The 18,535-nt window shown below is 52.6% G+C and overlaps 1 protein-coding gene across 1 annotated transcript in view; it reads right to left on the bottom strand.

The window, feature by feature from the left end:
* STK10 (serine/threonine kinase 10) overlaps positions 1–17,975 on the bottom strand; it is a 39,162-nt gene extending 21,187 nt beyond the window's left edge. Inside the window, exons 1-2 of the mRNA XM_054287871.1 lie at positions 17,744–17,975; positions 5,660–5,824 (exon numbers count right to left, since the gene is read on the bottom strand). Coding sequence (XP_054143846.1) covers positions 5,660–5,824; positions 17,744–17,899 — 321 coding nt within the window. The 5' untranslated portion in view covers positions 17,900–17,975. The remainder of the gene's footprint in view (positions 1–5,659; positions 5,825–17,743) is intronic.
* Positions 17,976–18,535: the final 560 nt, after the last annotated feature.

The following is an 18,535-nucleotide window of genomic DNA, read 5'->3' as shown; positions in this document are numbered from 1 at the left end:
AGCTATCCCTCCTTGCTGAAGCTGGGTTTCAAGGCGCTGTCTCCTATCCACAGGGAGTTCATAAATATTCCTGTCTATGCAAACCCTGCTCCTTAGCATTCCCTGGGAGATCCAGCCAAGTGGGAACGTGGCTCATTGCAATTCAGTCCTAAACAAAGTTTTCAGGTGCTTTGAAAGCTGATTTGCCTACAAGGCTTCTTGTCTGCTCTGCTTTTCTTTTCATGAAGCTCTGGCCTCACGTTCCAGCCCTGCACTGGGACCCAGCACCCAGCACTCATTCCCAAGTGCCATTTACCCCCAGGGAAACTTTAGGCAAATCCCTGTCTGTGCCTTCACTCTCAGAGCCAGGATAATGACACCAGGCCTTTTCTGAAGCCTTCCAGAGTGTGCAGATGACAAGGCTGTGCAATCACAAGGAATTATTACCCCAATAACCTCTTCATGCAACGTTATCCTGTGCAAAGGGTGGCAGACAAAGGTTTCTGTTCTCCTTTGGGCTGTCCTGTTGGTACCTGCAGGAGCACTCCTGAACTCACCTGGGCTGTGGCAATTTGCCTGATACATAAATCACTTTGGGGGTTGCTAAAAATCATTGGGTTTCTCTCTGTTTTAAGGGAAACCGCCAGAATAGGATTTAGGGTCACTTGCCAGGAGGCTGAATGCTGAAGCTCACATTCACAGCACAGAGGGGGAACCTGCTGCCCAGATTTCCAACAGAAGAAGATTTACACCTCCAGGCCTTTGGGAATGGCCAGGCAGAGAGAAGGGAAGGAGATATCACCCAAAGATCTGACCCAGAGCATTCATTCCTTCCAGGCCTTTGGGAATGGCCAGGCAAGGAGAAGGGAAGGAGATGTCACCCAGAGATCTGACCCATCTCATCCCAGCTGGCAGAGACACGGCCCCAAAGCTGGAGCAGGAGTGATCACCCACTTCAATTGTGCTGCTCTGAACAGCAAACTGCTGACCCAGGAAATGCAGCAAAGCGCCAAAACCCCACTGGGCTGCATCACTTTTTCCACTTAGCAGCTCTGGCCGAGCTGAGGAGCTGCCCCTGAGGCCAGGGAGGGGACGCTGTGATGTCCCTGCTGCATTCCCAGGGCCTGGCAGTGCCCTGCTGCTCTCTGCCCACACCTGCTCCTGTCCTACCCACCCTGCTGGAGCTCCTGGGGGTGTTTTGCAGTTCTGCCCGAATTCTGGACTGGTAGGAATTTGGAAACCGGTCCAGCCAACCCCACCCCCTCACTGCTGCTATTCCCAGCGGGGCTGATCCTGCAGCAGCTCCCCAGCCCTGCCAGATCCCACAGGGACTGGGATTTATGTTGCTGAGGAAGGGGAGGGATTGCTGTTCCTCTGGTGAGCTGTTCAGCAGAGTTTGGGATCTCTTTGTTTTCCTGGGCTTTCCCTGGGCCGCGCTCAGTCCTGCCAGCTCAAACAACGAAGTTCAACAACTTCTGGGGGAAGTTTGGTACAAAGCTCCAGGAGCAGGAGGCCACGTAGGAAGGGCTGCAGCTCTGCTGCCAAGTGGAGCTTTAAAGGGACACAAAGAGCCACGGGATTCCTCAGGGAATGGAGAGGAGCAGCTTGGAGAGCCTTGCTCTGGTGCAGCGTTCACACAAACACATCCCCACGGGCATCCAGCCAAGCTCAGGCTGCTCACCCTGCAAGACATCCCTGCAAGTTGTGATAACCTCCCTTTGCTAAGGAAAACTGAGGGGAATCTGAGCCTGCTACCAGCTCCCTTTTCTGTTTGTTTTAAAGGAAAGGTATTGCCAGCCTCAGAGGCTGCAGATGCTTTACATAGCCCAGCAGTCGAGTGCATGGGATAATGAACATTTCTTTATGCTACAGGATTTTCAAGAATGCCCAAATCTCCAGTCAACATCCATATCAAAGGGGAAGCAATCCCAAAAGTGCCTGGCTGGGCAGGTCAGGGCCTGCCCACAGCAAATGCAAAGGGTTTTTTTTAATGTGAGCACAAAGAGCAGCACAGAGCTGGAGTGTCTGTGCCAGCTGTGGGAGTCTGTACCCACACAGGAGAAACCCTGAGCTGGTTAAATGAGCCATTCCCCAAAAGGCCCAGGCAGGCAGGGTTACCTGCACGGAGCAGCAACCCCTGCTTTGATCTCCACGAAAAAGCTGTTTATTCAAAACCCCTTTTGCCATGGCAACTGTGGGGCAGGGAGAAGCAGAAAAGGGGGAGACACCTCCCCAGGGCTTCCCTGGAAAAGCTGTCCCACCACCAGCACAGAGCTGCAACACCTGGGGCCAAATGATATTAAAATATCATTGAATTTCTAGAGATATCTTGAATTTCTAGAGATACCTTGAATTTCTAGAGATACCTTGAAGTTCTAGAGATACCTTGAATTTCTAGCGGCTCCTGCAGCCTCACAACTGGAGCATCTCAGGCTCCTGGGTTTGCTGCCATCCTGCAGGGCTGGCTGGGCACAGCCACCATGCCCTGGGAGCAGAGGTTTCCTGCAGGAAAGGTCACAGCAAACAGAATTCTCCTCCCCTGTGTGTTATCAGTGCTCTGGCTGCGGGAGGAGACACTGGGAACTGCAGAATGCTGCAGCAGCAGCAGCACATCAGAAGTGCCTCCCTTCCTCCCAGCTCTCAGCCTGGCTTTTTGTTGTTGTTTTGGAAGGGGGAAAAAAAGACTCCCAACCACGCAGCCCTCGAGAGGGACACAAAACACAAGAGCTGTTGTTGTGCTCCTTTTCCCATGCTGTAATAATTATCAGGGAAAATCCTGTTCAAAGCAAGCAAACCCCCTCTCAGCCCCGTTCCTAAGCCTCAAATAACTTTAAAAAGTCCATTTTAAAAGCTGTGTTATATTGGGTGAGGGGGATTTGCTTCTGTGTTTCCAAGTCCTGCATCACAGCGCAGGAAAAGAGAATTTAAAATGTGTCCCAGCCACAAGGACTCAAACCAAACTCTTTAAAAGCAAGCATGAGAATCTCAGCTTTCATTCAGTGCCCCCATTTCCAGCAGCCAGGATTTATGCAAAAGAACATGAAATGCCACGGGGCTTGTAATGAAAATAAAATAAAATTCTGAAAGCTCCCACCAGGGCAGTTCTGCAGCTTCCCTGGGCTGTTTTCAAGCAGCACAAGACTCCTTGGCCTCTGCCACGAGCAAAGAAAAGGAGGTGGAGGGGGATGGAACGAGATAGGAGCTGCTGGCAGGGCACAGCATCTCTGCTGAGGATTTAAATGCCAAGAAAGTTAATGCTGGATGCTGTTATCCCACCAGATTTATCCCTGGGAACTCACTGGTGCTCTCCCAACCCTTGCTCACAGTGGGCCTTGCTCCATCCCACACAAGAACTGAGGTTTTCCTCTTTTACACTTAAAAACCAGGTATAAAACCCAGAGGAACTCTCTGGTTTGTGCTTTGCTTCCAGTGCTGTGGATTTCTGAGCAGCTGCAGGAGGATGAGCCATTTCCCCTTGCACAGAAAGGTCTTTTGCTGCATAAATATTTCATTTCATGTCCCCTCCTGGCTGCTGGAGCACAAAGAGGAGCCAGACCCAGCTCAGGGGGGGCAGAGGGTTCCTCACACATTTCCCCAAGGAAAGAACAGCCACAGTGATTTAGGAAGAGCTTGTGGCACTGTGAATTATTCAAGCTGCTGCCACCCAGGAGCTTGGGCACATCTGGAGCTGCTCACTTGGAATATTCCCATTCCATGCTGGGCTGTGAGGAGCAAGGGAGCCACAGAGGGTTCCTGACCAGACACCCCCAGAGGTTTTATCTGAGAATCCAGGCACCCAGCATGCAAATGCCGCAGGAAAATGCTGCTTCAAACAACTGCACAGACAGCAACGAGGAGGGGATGTGGGCAGAGCAATAAAAGCTGCTGTTTATGTTTGGATGCAGATTTTCCCCAGCAGCACTGGTCACCAAGCAGAGGAAGGTTCTGACTTCAGGGAAAATCTGGTGGGGACTAAAAGCCTTGCAGAACTAAAACAGCCTGGCTTAATGACTCCCCTCCAAGCCAGGGAAACACTGGAGCATTAATAAAACCAGCCTGAGCACTGAAATGCAAATGCTACTCCAAAAATGAGATAAAGAGAAGGATCCTGCTCCCAGAACAATGCTGGGGCTGCAGGGAGGGTTTGACAGGACCCCAGACCCTGCCCTGGGGGGAGCCCCAGACAGGAGGCTCCTGTGGCAGAGTTTAATTTTGGCAGGTCACAAAGGAACTCTGCAATCCCTGTTCCTCCAGGCAGGAAGGAAGGAAGGCAAAGCTTCCTTGGCCTTGGGAGGGGGCTGACATTTCAGAGCAGAGCAGGGCCCACGTGGAAGATGCAGGCAGGCAGGGAGGTGAAGCCAAAGAGGGTGGCAGCTGAAGCAGCCTCATCTCTCACCCCTGCTCAGGCTGTGTTTGCCTTTTTACTTCAGCCCAGATTAATCCTGCTGCACTTGCAATCCATCCAAATCCCAATCCTAGGAGGGATGTTTGTCCTTCCCTTCCTCACAGAGTACATATTTACCTTGTTCTTAACATAACCAGGGCTCAGAATCCATCCAAAATACCAAGGGGACAACTCAGCTCCCTTGAGAGCAGAAGAGAGAGCAGAAACACTCCAGCACTGCAAGCTGGGTGTTCCACAGGGCTCAGGGCCTTCAGCCATGGATTTTTAACAAAGAAAACACGTGCTGACAATGCAAAAGGTGCTGCTGAACCAGCCCAATGAAACATCCCCCTCCTGCACTGCCAGGAGTGAGCCAGGCTGGGATTGGCACCACAGGCAGGGACTGGCAGCTCCAACAGCCCAGCTCACACCAGGGCAAGCCCCAAAAGCTGAGATCTCCTCTTTAACTCGATTAAATCTACCCAGGGAGGCCACAGAGGCATCTGAGACGTTAAAAACAGGAAGGAAGAAGCAGCAGAGCTGCTGGATGCACCCTTTGCCACTCTCCTGACTTGCTGCAGTTCAAGGAGGAGCAGATGAACTGAGATGGGTTTGGAAATGCTCCTGTTCACCTGATTTCCACAACCCTCACCCAGGCACAGAGCTGAGCACCCAAGGGCTCACTCCCTCAGCCCCTCCACGCCCTGCACAGAGCACAGGAAGGAGCATTTCACACTCAGCTTCCTCTGCTGCCTTTCACACTCGGCTTCCTCTGAAGCTTTCACCACTCCGAGAGAACAGCAGGCAGGGGAAATCAAAAACCATCTATAAACCTGCTGGGCTAGGGGAGAGAGCTGCAGGAACCTGCTGTTCCAGCCCTTGCACCAACCCACTCCACTGCATTTTATGTTCCTGCCCCTCCACAATGCAGCTCTTGCTATCAGGTGCCTCTGCACTGCAAGGGCTGAGCCCCAAATCCTGAAAATCACCTGGAAGAGTCTCCCTTCCAGTTGGTGTTTTAAAAGAGAGGGGAACTTACTGGTGATGCTTTTTCTCCCTTTACAAACTTTTAATGGTGGGAAAAAACCCAACTCCAAGTTCCCTGTGAAATCCCTTGGCCCTCCCTTGGGTTTTTACCAGCAGCTTTAGCAAGAAGAGAGTTTGGTGGTGAGGACAGCAGGGAAAATCCTGGCCCTGAGCACAGAGTGAGCTCATGACTCATTTCTGATGCTCAAGCAGCTCCAGACAGGGGTTTGTTCACCATGACAGGGGCAGGATGTGCCAGCCCAGCCTTACCCAGAGTTTGCCATCCCAGTAGAAGGCTCCCAGCAGTTTGACGATGTGGGGGTGGTCACAGGTGGCCAGGATCTCAATCTCCACCATGTAATCCTCCAGCTCATCCTCACTCTTGGTCTCGATGACCTTGGCAGCTGCCAGAGCTCCCGTCTCCTTGTTCTTGGCCTGGAAGGAAAATCAGGGTGAGTGCAGAGAAAGTGAGGAGCAGCAAATTGCTGAGCTCTGGAATCTGCTCCCTGGACACCACCAGGGATGGGAAGTCCACCCTGGAGCAGCTTTGGGTTGTGGGTGCTTTTAACATTTATCACTGGTGTTCTAACATTTATCACATTATATTGTGATAAATATATTTATCAACATATTATCACAATATGTTGATAAATTAATTAATTTATCAATATAAAAAGTTGCCCTCTGCTATGTTGAAAACTCCCTTTTTATTGATGTTGATGAAAATCTCCATTTATTGAGTCCATTTATTTTATTTTATGGTGATGGCAAGCTGAGCTGTCAGTGTGTGTGCTCACAGCCCAGCCAGCCAAGCATTAGGATTGAAATTTGCGCAGAAATTCAGAAATATCTGCCACAAAATGCTCTAAAGTGTAGGAGACTTTTAACACTGCCCATTCCATGGATGGTTCCTGTAAATTAAAGAGCTCCAGTTCCTGCTCAGCTTGGCTGGCCCCAGCCATCCCACCAGGAGGGAACTTGCAGGGGCATTTCTGCTTCCCAAAGCTGCCCACAGAGTGGTTAGATCCTCCTTCCTCCCTCCAGGCTCCAAAGCCAAACCACTTCCCATCACAGGGAAAGGGAAACTTTGAGGGAAGGAGATGCAGCGTGCTGTTTGTAGCATGGGGAGAAAAAAGGAAGCAAGGAAACCTCAAAGTGTAGAAGTTCTCTGATGATACCACAGGTGAATTACTAGAAATCCTGAGTATGCAGATAATCCAACCAAGATCTATCTGAGGGTGCAGCCAGGTGGGGATGGCACTGTGCTCCCAGGGACAGGGACAGGAGGAGAGGGAACGGCCTCAGGGTGGGCACAGCAGGAATTTCCCCATGGAAAGGGGGCTCAGGCACTGGCACTGCCCAGGGAGGGTTGGAGAGCCCATCCCTGGAGGTGGCACTGAGTGCTCTGGGCTGGGGACAAGGTGGGGATGTGGCACAGCCTGGATTTGATGATGTTGAAAGCCTTTTCCAACCTCAGTGATTGTGTAAAATTTGTAAAATCCACAGCCCAGCTGCAGCAGGAGATGTGTCACTCGTGGCAGAGGGGTGAGACAGGAGCTGCTGACTCAGGAGCATCCAGACATTCCCAGCAGCTCATTGAGTCAGCAGCTCCCCCACTGCTCCCCACAATTCCACCTCCTCCCACCTTTTCCTCCCCTCTCCCCCAGGGCAACAATTCCCACTGGGGATGGAACCCCTGGAGGAGCTGGCCAAGCTCTGTCACAGACATATTCTATGAAAAATCCTTTCCTCAGGATTTTTCCTCTTGAGAAGCTGGGAGGCCTCAGGAACAATATGTAAACAATGATTATCTGCTGCTGTGGAATGCAACAGGTGCATCTGTGATTGGTCTCATGTGGTTGTTTCTAATTAATAACCAATCACAATCAGCTGGCTCAGACAGAGAGTCTGAGCCACAAACCTTTGTGGTCATTCTTTGCTATTCTATTCTTAGCCAGCCTTCTGATAAAATAATTTCTTCTATTCTTTTAGTATAGTTTTAATGTAATATATATCATAAAACAATAAATCAGCCTTCTGAAACATGGAGTCAGATCCTCATCTCCTCCCTCATCCAAGAACCCCTGTGAGCACGGTCACAAAGCTCTGCTCGTGACCTTTCTCCCCACTCTGCAGTTTGCATCTCTGTGTTTGGAAAACCCTCAGGGGAGCTCGCAGGAGGATAAATCCCTGCTGCAAACACCACAAACCCCCCTGAACAGCTTCACACAGCTTGGGTGACACTGTCACACGCACCAAGGGACAGCTGGGCAGGGCAGGGAGGAATATTGGGCAAATCATTCAGCAGAGGGAGGAACACGAGGGATCTGTGCTGTGTTTTGAAGCGTTGCTGCATTCCAGGAGCTGGCAGAGACAGCCCTGTCCTCACACAGGGGACAAATCCATTTCCATCTGGGCTCCCTGCCCACGCTCAGGCCAGCAGCTCCTGCTGCTTTCAGGAGAAATTAGGGGGTTTCTCTAGCTCAGCCCAGCTGGGTTCTCACCCAGGCAGCAGCAGATGCTCTCACACACAGGGCAGTGCAGGGTTGGAAACGTGGAAGGAGCACGGGGAGAAGCTCAGCCCTTCCAAACAGCAGCCAGAAGTGCCCCACTGTGTTTGCTCTGCACTCGCAGAGCTGGGAGAGCTCCAAGCAGGGGAAGTAAATATTGTGAGAAGAGGTGGGGCTTCCCCTGGAGCTCTGCTCCCGGCAGAGGGGCCCTGCCAGCCCAGCCCTGCAGGATGCTGGGGCCCTGCAGCACCTGGGGAGAGCCGGGAGCAGGGCAGGGGGCTGGGCTGGGGTCAGGGGCTGCACATTGGGCTGGGGAGGGACCACAGCCCAGCCCGGCTCACTGCTATGGCTGCATCCCTGGGGAGCAGCTGGGAGCCCCCTGTGCCTGCCTGGGGCAGGGGCCAGGGCAGAGGCACCTCTGCATCCCTGCATCATGTGAGCTGGGATGGACAGGGCTTACAGAATGCACAGAGTCACAGAGAATTCACAGAATCACACACGGAACCACTCACAGAATTCATGGAATCACACAGAATCAAACACAGAATGCACAGAATCACACACAGAACTCACACACAATTCAGAGAATCACACAGAATTCACAGAATCACTCACAGAATTCTCAGAATTCATAGAATCACACAGAAAATCACTCACAGAATTCTCAGAATCACACACAAAATCCACACACAGAATTCACAGAATGCACATAGAGAATTCACAGAGTCACTCACAGAATTCACACACAGAATCCACGCACAGAATTACACAGAATCAGAGAATCACACATGGAATCACACACAGAATTTACAGAGAATCACACAGAACTACACACAGAATTCACACAATCACACACAGAATTCACAGAATCACCGGGTTGGAAGAGACCTTCAAGACCATCCAGTTCAACGCAGCCCCAACCCCTCAACTCACCCCTGCCACCCAGTGCCACATCCAGGCTTTGTTAAACACACCCAGGGATGGGGACTCCACCACCTCCCTGGGCACCCATTCCAGAACTTTATCACTCTTTTAGTGAAAAACTTTTTCCTGATATCCAACCTGTCCAACCTATCCAACCTAATATCCAAGCCTTGGTGCAGCTTGAGGCTGCTGGATGCCAGTTCCATCTTCAGCTCCTCCACTCCTGGACATTTCAATCCCATGGATGATTTGTCCTTAGGGTGTTAATTAGCACCAAAAATAAAAAACCCAAGCAGACAACTGCCAGCACAGTGCCCAGGAGGTGCTGCTCAACTCCAGGGGGTTCATTGCAGTCATTTCAACCCCAAAATCCCGTCGTGGCCACCAGCAGCCCCTGAGCAAGTCAATGGTGACAGGTCAGTGCAGGAGCAGAGCTGGAATGTGCATTCCACAAATGTCACATACAAGTTACTCAGTAAACTGAGAGAGAGCAGAGAGCCACACAGGAACAGGAAACAGGGAAAGGATCTCCCTGCAGAGCCCTGGGGCACAGGGGGTACTCTGCCAACCCCTGGGATGCCAGGAGACATGCCAGGGATGAGCAGGATTGCTCCTCAGAGGGAAAGCACTGCTGGTTTTTGTGGATCTGAGGAGTGAGAGGTGCCTGCGCAGGTGACAGAAGTGGCTCTTTGGCCTCTGCCTGTGACTCACCCCACAGCTATTGTGAAATCCCAGCGTGACAAACACAGGAACTATTTTAAGCCCTGCAAGAACCCATGAGGGGAAGGCTGGAGGGTTCAGCACGGCCAGTTTCTAGGTGAGGCAGAGGAAAACCCTCCCTGAACTCTCACTGGCACAAAAAGCAGAACTGACAGCTCCCCAAGGGCCTCATTCAGCTCCTTTGCACCCCAGGCCACGGGGTCATCCCCACAGGTGCCATGCCACCAAATTTCTGTGTCAGCTCTTCCTCCCCTCCTTGTCCCCATGCCAGGAGAGCTGATGCTGCAGATGTCACCAGGCTGGAGCCCCAGGAGGAACCTGGAGAAACCAGGGATGCTCAACTGGGGGGTGATAGCTGGGCCTGCCCTGCCCCACCCCACTCCTGCTCCCTCACGTGATTCCCAGGGATTACATCATGGTTAATTGGCCCTGATTAATTGCCTCCTGATGAACCTCCCTGTATCAATAAACAAACACAGAATGGCCAGGATTGAGTCAGTCTCTGTGGTGCTGTCAGATAATCAATGGAGCAGGAATGGAGACAGGCTGGGAAAGCTGGGGCTGTTCTACCTGGAGGAGTGAAGCTTTGGGGTTATCTCACTGGGGCCTTCCAGTGCCTGAAAGGCACAAAAAATTAAAAATAGAGAGACTGTTCCTCAGGAATGGGAGTGATGGAAACAGAGAATGGCTTCACACTGACAGAGCAGGGATGGATGGGATTTGAGGAAGGAATTGTGCCCTGTGAGGGTGGGCAGGCCCTGGCACAGCTGTGGCTGCCCCTGCATCCCTGGCAGTGCCCAAGGCCACACACTGGATGGGGTTTGGAGCCACCTGGGACAGTGGAAGGTGTCCCTGCCATGGCAGGGGTGGAATGATGAGCTTTAAGGTCCCTTCCATCCCAAACCATTCCATGGCTTCCAAGCCTATCAGGCACCCTAGAACCATAAAGAATCCTATTTGGGGTTTTGTTGAAATGCTGGATTCAGGCCCTGGTGCCACCAAAGAGCAGCTGGTGACCCTGGCCAGGGCACAGCAAACAGGCCCAGCCCAGGCCCAGCCCAGGCCAGGCCGAGGCCCAGCCCAGGCCCAGCCCCAGCCCCGGCCCAGCCCTGCTGCTCTGGCAGCTGTGGCAACATTTCAGCAAGAGGGAAGGGGAAGTGGCTTATGAAACACCCCAAAAACCGTTAAATAAAAAAACCATTAAAAAGCAGAAATGCCTTCCTTTGGTTATAGAAGCTGAGGGCAGGAAAGCAGCCCCAGCAGAGAGCTCAGCTCCAGCCACAGCCCCTGGGCAGCTCTGCCAAACAAAAGTGTGACCAAAGCTCAGCACAAACACCTCTGCTGGCCCTCAGCAAAGGGGGCAGAGAGGAGAAGCCCAGAGAGCTGCACGTGATGTTCCAGAGCTTGCACCCAAAGGCCACAGAGGCACAGACAGGGGGCTGGGGCTGCTGGAATACCCACAGAAGGCAGCACAGCTCCTGGGCCATGCAAATAAACAGGCAAAGGTTTGGGGAAGAGGGAGGTTCCACCCCGACCCAGCATCTTCAGCCTAAAATTAAAGAGTGACAATGCCCAATTTTGCTCTGAATTTATTCTAATGAAAATGGATGGATTTACAGCATGGATAAAAGATTCTGATTGCAGTGATTCTGCAATATTTATTGTTCATTAGAACAAATTAGTAAACATTATTTATCAAATGTTTCCTGTTGCACCTACAACCTTCTGTGCATCAAAAAGGAATTTCCAGTTTTGCCCTTCCATCCAAATGCCATAAATATAACCAATCATTCAGCAGCTAACCCCTCATTTCTCAAACCAAAGTGAATTTTCTCATGCCTGATAGTTGAGAGCCCCAAGCATCCTTCAAATCACCAGTCCTGGGAGAGCACTGTGCTCCAAGGGAGCATTCCTGGCCCTGTCTGCATGCAGACAACACCACAACATTGGGAAAATAATTAAAAAATAGAGGGAAAAAAGCCTTTCAGGCAGTTCTGAGTTTCCTAGCAACTCCCTGCTCCAAGCTTGGTGCACAGAGGGCTGTGGGAGCAGGGGCTGGATGGCTGAGACACCCAAGGAAGGGGTTTGGGCTGGCCCTGGCAGGGCTGGCACTGGCAGCCCTCTCTCACTGGGCTGGAAAGCACCAGCTCAGCAAGGCCCTGGCAGGGCAATACAACACTCAGCTCTTCCCTGTGCCCAGGGCTGCCCAGCACTGCTGGCACTGCCCTTGGCAGCAGGAATACAGGGCAGGAGCAGCAGAGACAGCTGTGGGGAAAACCAAGAGCAGCTGATGGGCACTGCCTCCTCTTTCTCTGCCTGTGCCACCTCTCCAGACACCACAGAGAGCAAATCAAGACAGAAGCCCTGGGGACAGGAGGTGAGAAATGCCAGCAAGGTCGTCGCAGACATCTTTTATGAAAAATCCTTTCCTCAGGATTTTTCCTCCTGAGAAGCTGGGAGGCCTCAGGAACAAAATGCAAACAATGATTATCTGCTGCTGTGGAATGCAACAGGTGCATCTGGGATTGGTCTCATGTGGTTGTTTCTAATTAATGGCCAATCAGAGTCAGCTGGCTCAGACACAAAGCCCGAGCCACAAACCTTTGTTATCATTCTTTGCTATTCTATTCCTAGCCAGCCTTCTGATGAAACCTTTTCTTCTGTTATTTTAGTATAGTTTTAATGTAATATATATCATAAAATAATAAGTCAGCCTTCTGAAACACGGAGTCAGATCCTCATCTCTTCCCCCATCCTCACACCCCTGTGAGCACGGTCACACAGGGTCCCTGTGCTGCCTGGAGGGAGGTGGCACCGGGGGGCTTTTCCCCAGCCAGAGAGAAGCAGAGGGAGCAGCTGCAGCAGGAACAGAGCCCTGGCTGTGCTCTGTGCCAGGGACACGCTGCCCCGTCCAGCCCCAGCCCGGGGTGGCACATCCAGAGCCTGCCCTTGGGGAGCTGCCCCCTCCTTTCCCACGGGAGCACAGCGTGCCCTGCCTCTCCTGCTCCATCTCTGCTCCCTGGGCATTCAGGCTGGGCCAGGCTGGCAGTGCCAGGGCATGGGGACGCAGCACAGCCACCCCCAGAGCCCCTGGGGACACCCAGACGCCTGAGAACCCCACATCTACAGCAGCACCCCATGGACAGAAAAAAGAACATTTTCTCCAAGAAAATGGGATTCTCAGGAGACAAAACATTTACAAAATCAGGGAGGAGTTTTTCTGAGTAGCAATTGCCACGTGCTGAGGGTGAAAGGCTCATCTGAGCTCTCATGGCAGCAGCACTGCCAGGATCTGGGCTGTGCCACTGAAGTCATTGCCCAAATATTTAGGCCATGGAGAGCTGTCCCTGTCCCGTCACACAGAGACAGCCACAGAGCACAGGGCACAGAGCATCCCACGTTCCATCAGCTGCAAGTGAAAATCAGGTTTAAAGTTCAGCCAGGTTTAACATTGTTAAACCTTCCCATTCCTCCTTCCCAAGCAAAAACATTTTGAGCAAACCCTTCAGCAGTTCTAAAGGACAAGATCATGATCTGATCTTACAGTTTTGTGGCCAATCAGCTCAAACTTCCCCTGTTTCTGTTTTCCTTCCCTTTTATTTTTCAAAGTTAACTGGGCAGATTAACATCTCTGTGACACCCTTTCCAGGAATTAAAGTGCAGAATCACAGAACGATTTGGGCTGGAAGGGACCTTAAAGCTCATTTTGTTGCCCTGGGCAGGGACACTTTGCACTAGCCCAGGTGGCTCCAAGCCCCATCCAGGTGTCCCTTGGGCACTGCCAGGGATCCAGGGGCAGCCACAGCTGCTCTGGGAACAATCCCTTCCCAAAATCCCACCTAGCCCTGCTCCCTTATGGATCAAACCAAGAGCTGAGCCTGGATCACTGAGCCAACCGCGAGTGCTGCAGGCTGGGGTGATGAGCAGGGAGGTCTGTGGTGCCAGGGCCACCCTGGTGCCCACAAACAGCCCCAGTGCTGCTGCTGCAGCTGCACCACCCAACAATCAGCCTTTCATGACCCCCTTTTCAAAGCCGCATTTCCAGCCTGCAGCATGCACAGCACCGATAGCACTCAGCACATCAGATAACCCAAACTGGCCTTTTTTTGGAGGGGAGAGGACACCCAGGGCACAAAAGAGGCGCTGCTGAGCGGGGATGGAGCTGTGTGCAGGCGATTTGCAGGGATGCAGTGAATAACCCCCCAGGGCAGCCTGTCCCCACCCTGCCTTATCGGAGCCACTGTCCCCATGGGCAGCGCTGGGCAGGGCAGATAGCGCTGCTCAGGAGCACCAAAACAATCCCCAGGAGAAAGGCAGGGGGGGCTCTGGCCCCAAAACAATCCCCAGGAGAAAGGCAGGGGGGGCTCAGGCCCCAAAACAATCCCCAGGAGAAAGGCAGGGGGGGCTCAGGCCCCAAAACAATCCCCAGGGAAAGGCAGGGGGGGCTCTGGCCCCAAAACAATCCCCAGGAGAAAGGCAGGGGGGGCTCTGGCCCCAAAACAATCCCCAGGAGAAAGGCAGGGGGGCTCAGGCCCCAAAACAATCCCCAGGGAAAGGCAGGGGGGGCTCAGGCCATGCCCCAGCAGCCAGAGGAGCCCTTGCAAGCTGGGAGCTCTCCATGCCCACATGGGCATCCCCTCCTGGGGGCATTAACATGGGGTTATCCCTTCCTGGGGGCATTAACGTGGGGTTATCCCTTCCTGGGGGCATTAACAGGGCAGGGAATGCTCGGTTTGCAGGGCTGAGAGGAGATGCAGGGGCTCCTGCACTGCTGGTTCCACCCTGAGCATCTTCCCTGAGAGCCCAGGGGTTGCCACTGCCGCTTGTGCCTCCAACAATGCCAGCTCTGGAGTGGCAGCACAGATCCTCTGGGTTTATGGGTGCTACCTTAGGTGTTTTCCCAGAATAACTCTGCTTTTTTCTCTTTTCTTGTCTTTTCCGAAGTGGCAGCACAGATCCTCTGGGTTTATGGGTGCTATCTTAGATGTTTTTCCAGGAAAATAACTCTGCTTTTTTCTTTTCTGAAGTGGCAGCACAGATCCTCTGGGTTTATAAGCAGTATTTTAGGTGTCTTTCCAGGAAAGTAACTCTGTTTTTCTTCTAAGGCAGCTTGGGAAGTCTGAGGAACTTTACAGACCCCAACCCTGGGTGGGCTGGAGCCTTCCCACTGACCACAGATCCTGACTATCGGATTTAGGGTCATCCATTTAACAAGCTTTGGATGAGGTGGTGCCAAAGCTTGGTCACCTTTGGGCTGCCACCCTGTCCTCAGTGCACCCCTGGCCTTGCCAAGGCCACGGCATTCACAGAATAGGAGCTAGAAAGGAACATTTCCTCCCCACCCCCTCGTACTTTTCAGCTTCATTGCCCTCTGTTCAACTGGTTCCTCATGCAGGCAGATCCTCTTTTGCTGCAGAAAGACTTTCTATAAAAACAGGGAAATCCCAGGCCCAGTTTCTGCTGGCCGCAGGTTTTTTAGGTCTGCCGCGTAGGATCCAGACTCCACTATAAATTTCATTCTTTTTAATTAATGAGTATTTAAATGCAGCCTGTCCTACTTTTGGAACCACTGTGAGAAGCCAGCTCAGCTTTGTGTGAGCTCCAGACAGGATCCCACAGGGCAGGAATACCCCAAATCCCCGAGCCCTGCTCACACCCAGCCCCATAAACCCAAATCCTCCCGAACCCAGCCCGTGTTTCCATCTCTCCACACCTCAGCCTGTGCCAGGTCTGAGTGCCCAGAGAACAAAGCCCTGCTCAGCCCTTTCCAAGGGGACACAGCAGATGGCACACGGGGCAGGATGCAGCTCAGGATTCCGTCACCTCCCCACGCTTCCGGGCGTGGAAAAGGGCTGGAAAATGGGCAGGAACTCACTCCAACATCCTGGAAACCTCAGGGCCCTGCAGACACTCAGCCTCGCTCCAGGCAGTGCCTTTAGTGGGAAAATTAAATTGATTTTAGGATCAAGAGAATGATTCAAGCTGTTCGCTGAATTTTGGGTGCCGCCGCTCTCCTGGAGCACAGGGGGGTTATTCAGCTGCTGGGGTTTTGGTGGGTTATTCTGCAATTTTTGGGGGGTTATTCTGCAATTTTTGGTGGGTTATTCAGCTGATTTTGTGGTGGGTTTTAAGCTGCTTTTTTGGCATCTGAGCAGCACAAGAGGGCAAGCCCCTTCTTTCACATCCCACCTTACACTCATCCCCACCCCAGATATAAAAAAGCAAAAAGAAACAACAAAAAAACCACTTTAGGTGAAAGGAAAATGTCTCTGGTTATTAATCCTAAAATAAGGATTTATAAGGATTGTTAATCATTATAAAATAAGGATTTGTGGTCCTAAAATAAGGATTTATAGCACAGCACCCCCAAATAATTTGAAGTTCTTAAATGAACAAACTCTTGGATGAGAATTCAAAATCCAGCCACGACCTTTTGCCAGATGGAATGGAGAGCAGGTGGAGAAGAGATCAAAGCAATGGTGAAGTAAAATGTTGCTAAATACAATAAAGTAACCCTTTGCTTTCTGGCACGATGTTAAACCTCACCCTGCCTTACAGGGTTAAAACTCCACAAAAGCAAAAATTTGCCTGAATATTCCAGAAGGTTTACAACTTCTGGTTGTAAACACACGATGTCCACTGGGACATTTTCATTCTCATTTGTGTCAAAATGGGGATGAAAGAAGCTGGAGATGAGCTGTTATTGCCTGACAGGCTGACAATCTTTACCTACAGTAATAAAGTTACTCTGACAATGCTTTTCTTGTGAGGCTGGGGTTAATAACTGAGGCATTCAGGCTGAAAACCAAACCAGCCACCTCTAAAGCAGCTTTATTCTCTAAGTCACCTACTTTGGGTACATTATACATGTTTTAAATAGAAAGCATTTAAATAATTATTTAAATTTTCCTTTCTCTCAGAGGCCACTGAAGTTATTTTACACTGTTTACCTGGCTCCTGTCACTGTTTGAGAAACCCGAGCAAATAAAAGCACGGAATCATCCACGAGTGAGTGTTGCTACACACAAACGTGTCTCCAATGCACCTCACAGAGCAGAATGGCAACAGAATTTCCACTGATGCTGCTTTCGGAAGGATAAATGGAGAAGGGATTTAAATATCATTTTTAGGAACTGTGTTTGATTAGAAGATAGGACCCTTCACTAAAAAGTTCCACTCAATGGGTGTTTAGCACTCAGTTTTTTGGAGTTTCTGTCAAATACCATGACAGAGATGAGAAATAAACACCAAATCCCCCCGTCCTGACCCGCAGTCACCTGCCTCCCTGCCTGCCCTGTTTATTTCTCATTTTTCCACAGGCAATACCTTCTCAGGCGATCTAAGGAGGCCATCCAGCCCCGGCTGCCCGAGAGGCGATTCCCATTGCCATCCCCATTCCGAGCGGCTCCTGTCACACAGGTGTGTTCAGGGTTAGGGTCCTGCGGGTCCCGGGGCTGCTCCTGCACCCCAAACCCATCCCCTGCCAGGACACAGCAGGGACAGCGCAGCTTTGGAGAGCAAAGTCCGGGGGATCTTTGCTCCTCCAAACCCCCGTCCCTAAAGCCGGGGTTAAACATTCACAGCACGGAGCCGGCTCCTCTCGGCCCTCCCGAGCTTTCCCTGCCGGCAGCAGCGGCGGGGATACAAATCCCCTGTCAGCCCCGGGGACTCGGGAAACACTTGGAGACAGCCCTGGAAGCGCCGACTTCCAAGAAACCTCCCTCCCTCCCTCCATTCATTGCACCGGCGGGCTTGGCAGGGAGCGCCGGGGGCTGCTCACAAAAGCATCGCTCGGAAAAGGGGGCGATTCGGGGCGACAAAAAAACCCAAAAAACAAAATAAAAAAAAAATCTCAAAACCAACAACAACAAAAACAAAACAAAAATAACCAAAACCGAAACAAAACACGAAAACAAAACCAAAAAAACAGAAACAAACAAAAAAACCCACCAAAAACCAAAAAAACACCCCAAAACTCACAAAAAAAGTAAAAAAAAAAAGTGAAAAAAGGCAAGAAATAAAAAAAGCAGGAAGCTTTTCACCCTCCTTTCCCCTTCCTCCCCGGAGCGCTGCGATCCCAGCCCAGCCCAGCCGTGCCCATCCCGGCTAACGGGATGCGGAGCCGGCCCCGCCGTGCCGGAGCCGCTTCGAGCCCCGGCGGCGGCCCCGCGGCTGCTCCCGGAGCCCCCGGAGCTCTCACCTTGTAGACTTTGCCGAAGGCTCCATCTCCCAGCTCGCCCACCACCTCCCACACCTCGCCGGGGTCCAGGTCGCGGCGGACGTGCTCGTATTCCCTGGAGCGGCGCTTCTCGAAGGCGGAGAGGCGCAGGATGCGGCGGAAATTGGCGAAAGCCATCCCGGAGAGCGGCCCCGGAGCCGCGGAGCCGCCGCCCCGGCAGGACGGAGCCGCTCGCTCGCTGCGCGCCCGGGGAGCGGCGAGGCGGGACCGGCACCGGGGCCGCCTCCAGCCGCGCACATGGAGCCGGAGCCGCTCCACCTGCTGGGCTGGGCTGGGCTGCCGCGACCGAGCCATTGGCCGGCAGAGCCCTCCGCCCGCCCGGCCGGCACCGCCCCGCACGGCTCGGCTCGGCCCGGGTATGGCACGGTACAGACAGGGCACGGTCTGGGTACGGCACCGCTCCGCACGGCCCGGCCCGGGTATGGCACGGTACAGACAGGGCACAGTCCGGGTATGGCACAGACAGGGCAAGGCCCCGCACGGCTCGGCTCGGCCCGGGTATGGCACGGTACAGACAGGGCACGGCACGGCTCGGTCCAGGAATGGCACGGTACAGACAGGGCTCGGTCTGGGTACGTTACTGTCCCGCACGGCCCGGCTCGGTCTGGGTATGGCACGGCACAGACAGGGCACGGTCCAGACACGGCACCGCCCCGCACGGCTCGGCTCGGTCTGGGCACGTCACAGACAGGGCACGGCCCAGACTGTCACGGTTCATCCCGGGCGCGGCTCTGCCCTGGCCCGGCCCTGCGC

The sequence above is a fragment of the Melozone crissalis genome, unplaced genomic scaffold (genome assembly GCF_028551555.1).
Source record: "Melozone crissalis strain CALT ecotype California unplaced genomic scaffold, PUWL_Pcris_2 ptg000061l_1, whole genome shotgun sequence".
NCBI classification, from domain to species: domain Eukaryota; kingdom Metazoa; phylum Chordata; class Aves; order Passeriformes; family Passerellidae; genus Melozone; species Melozone crissalis.
Note: the sequence above shows the minus strand (reverse complement) of the source record. Positions and strands in the feature narration are given on the sequence as shown.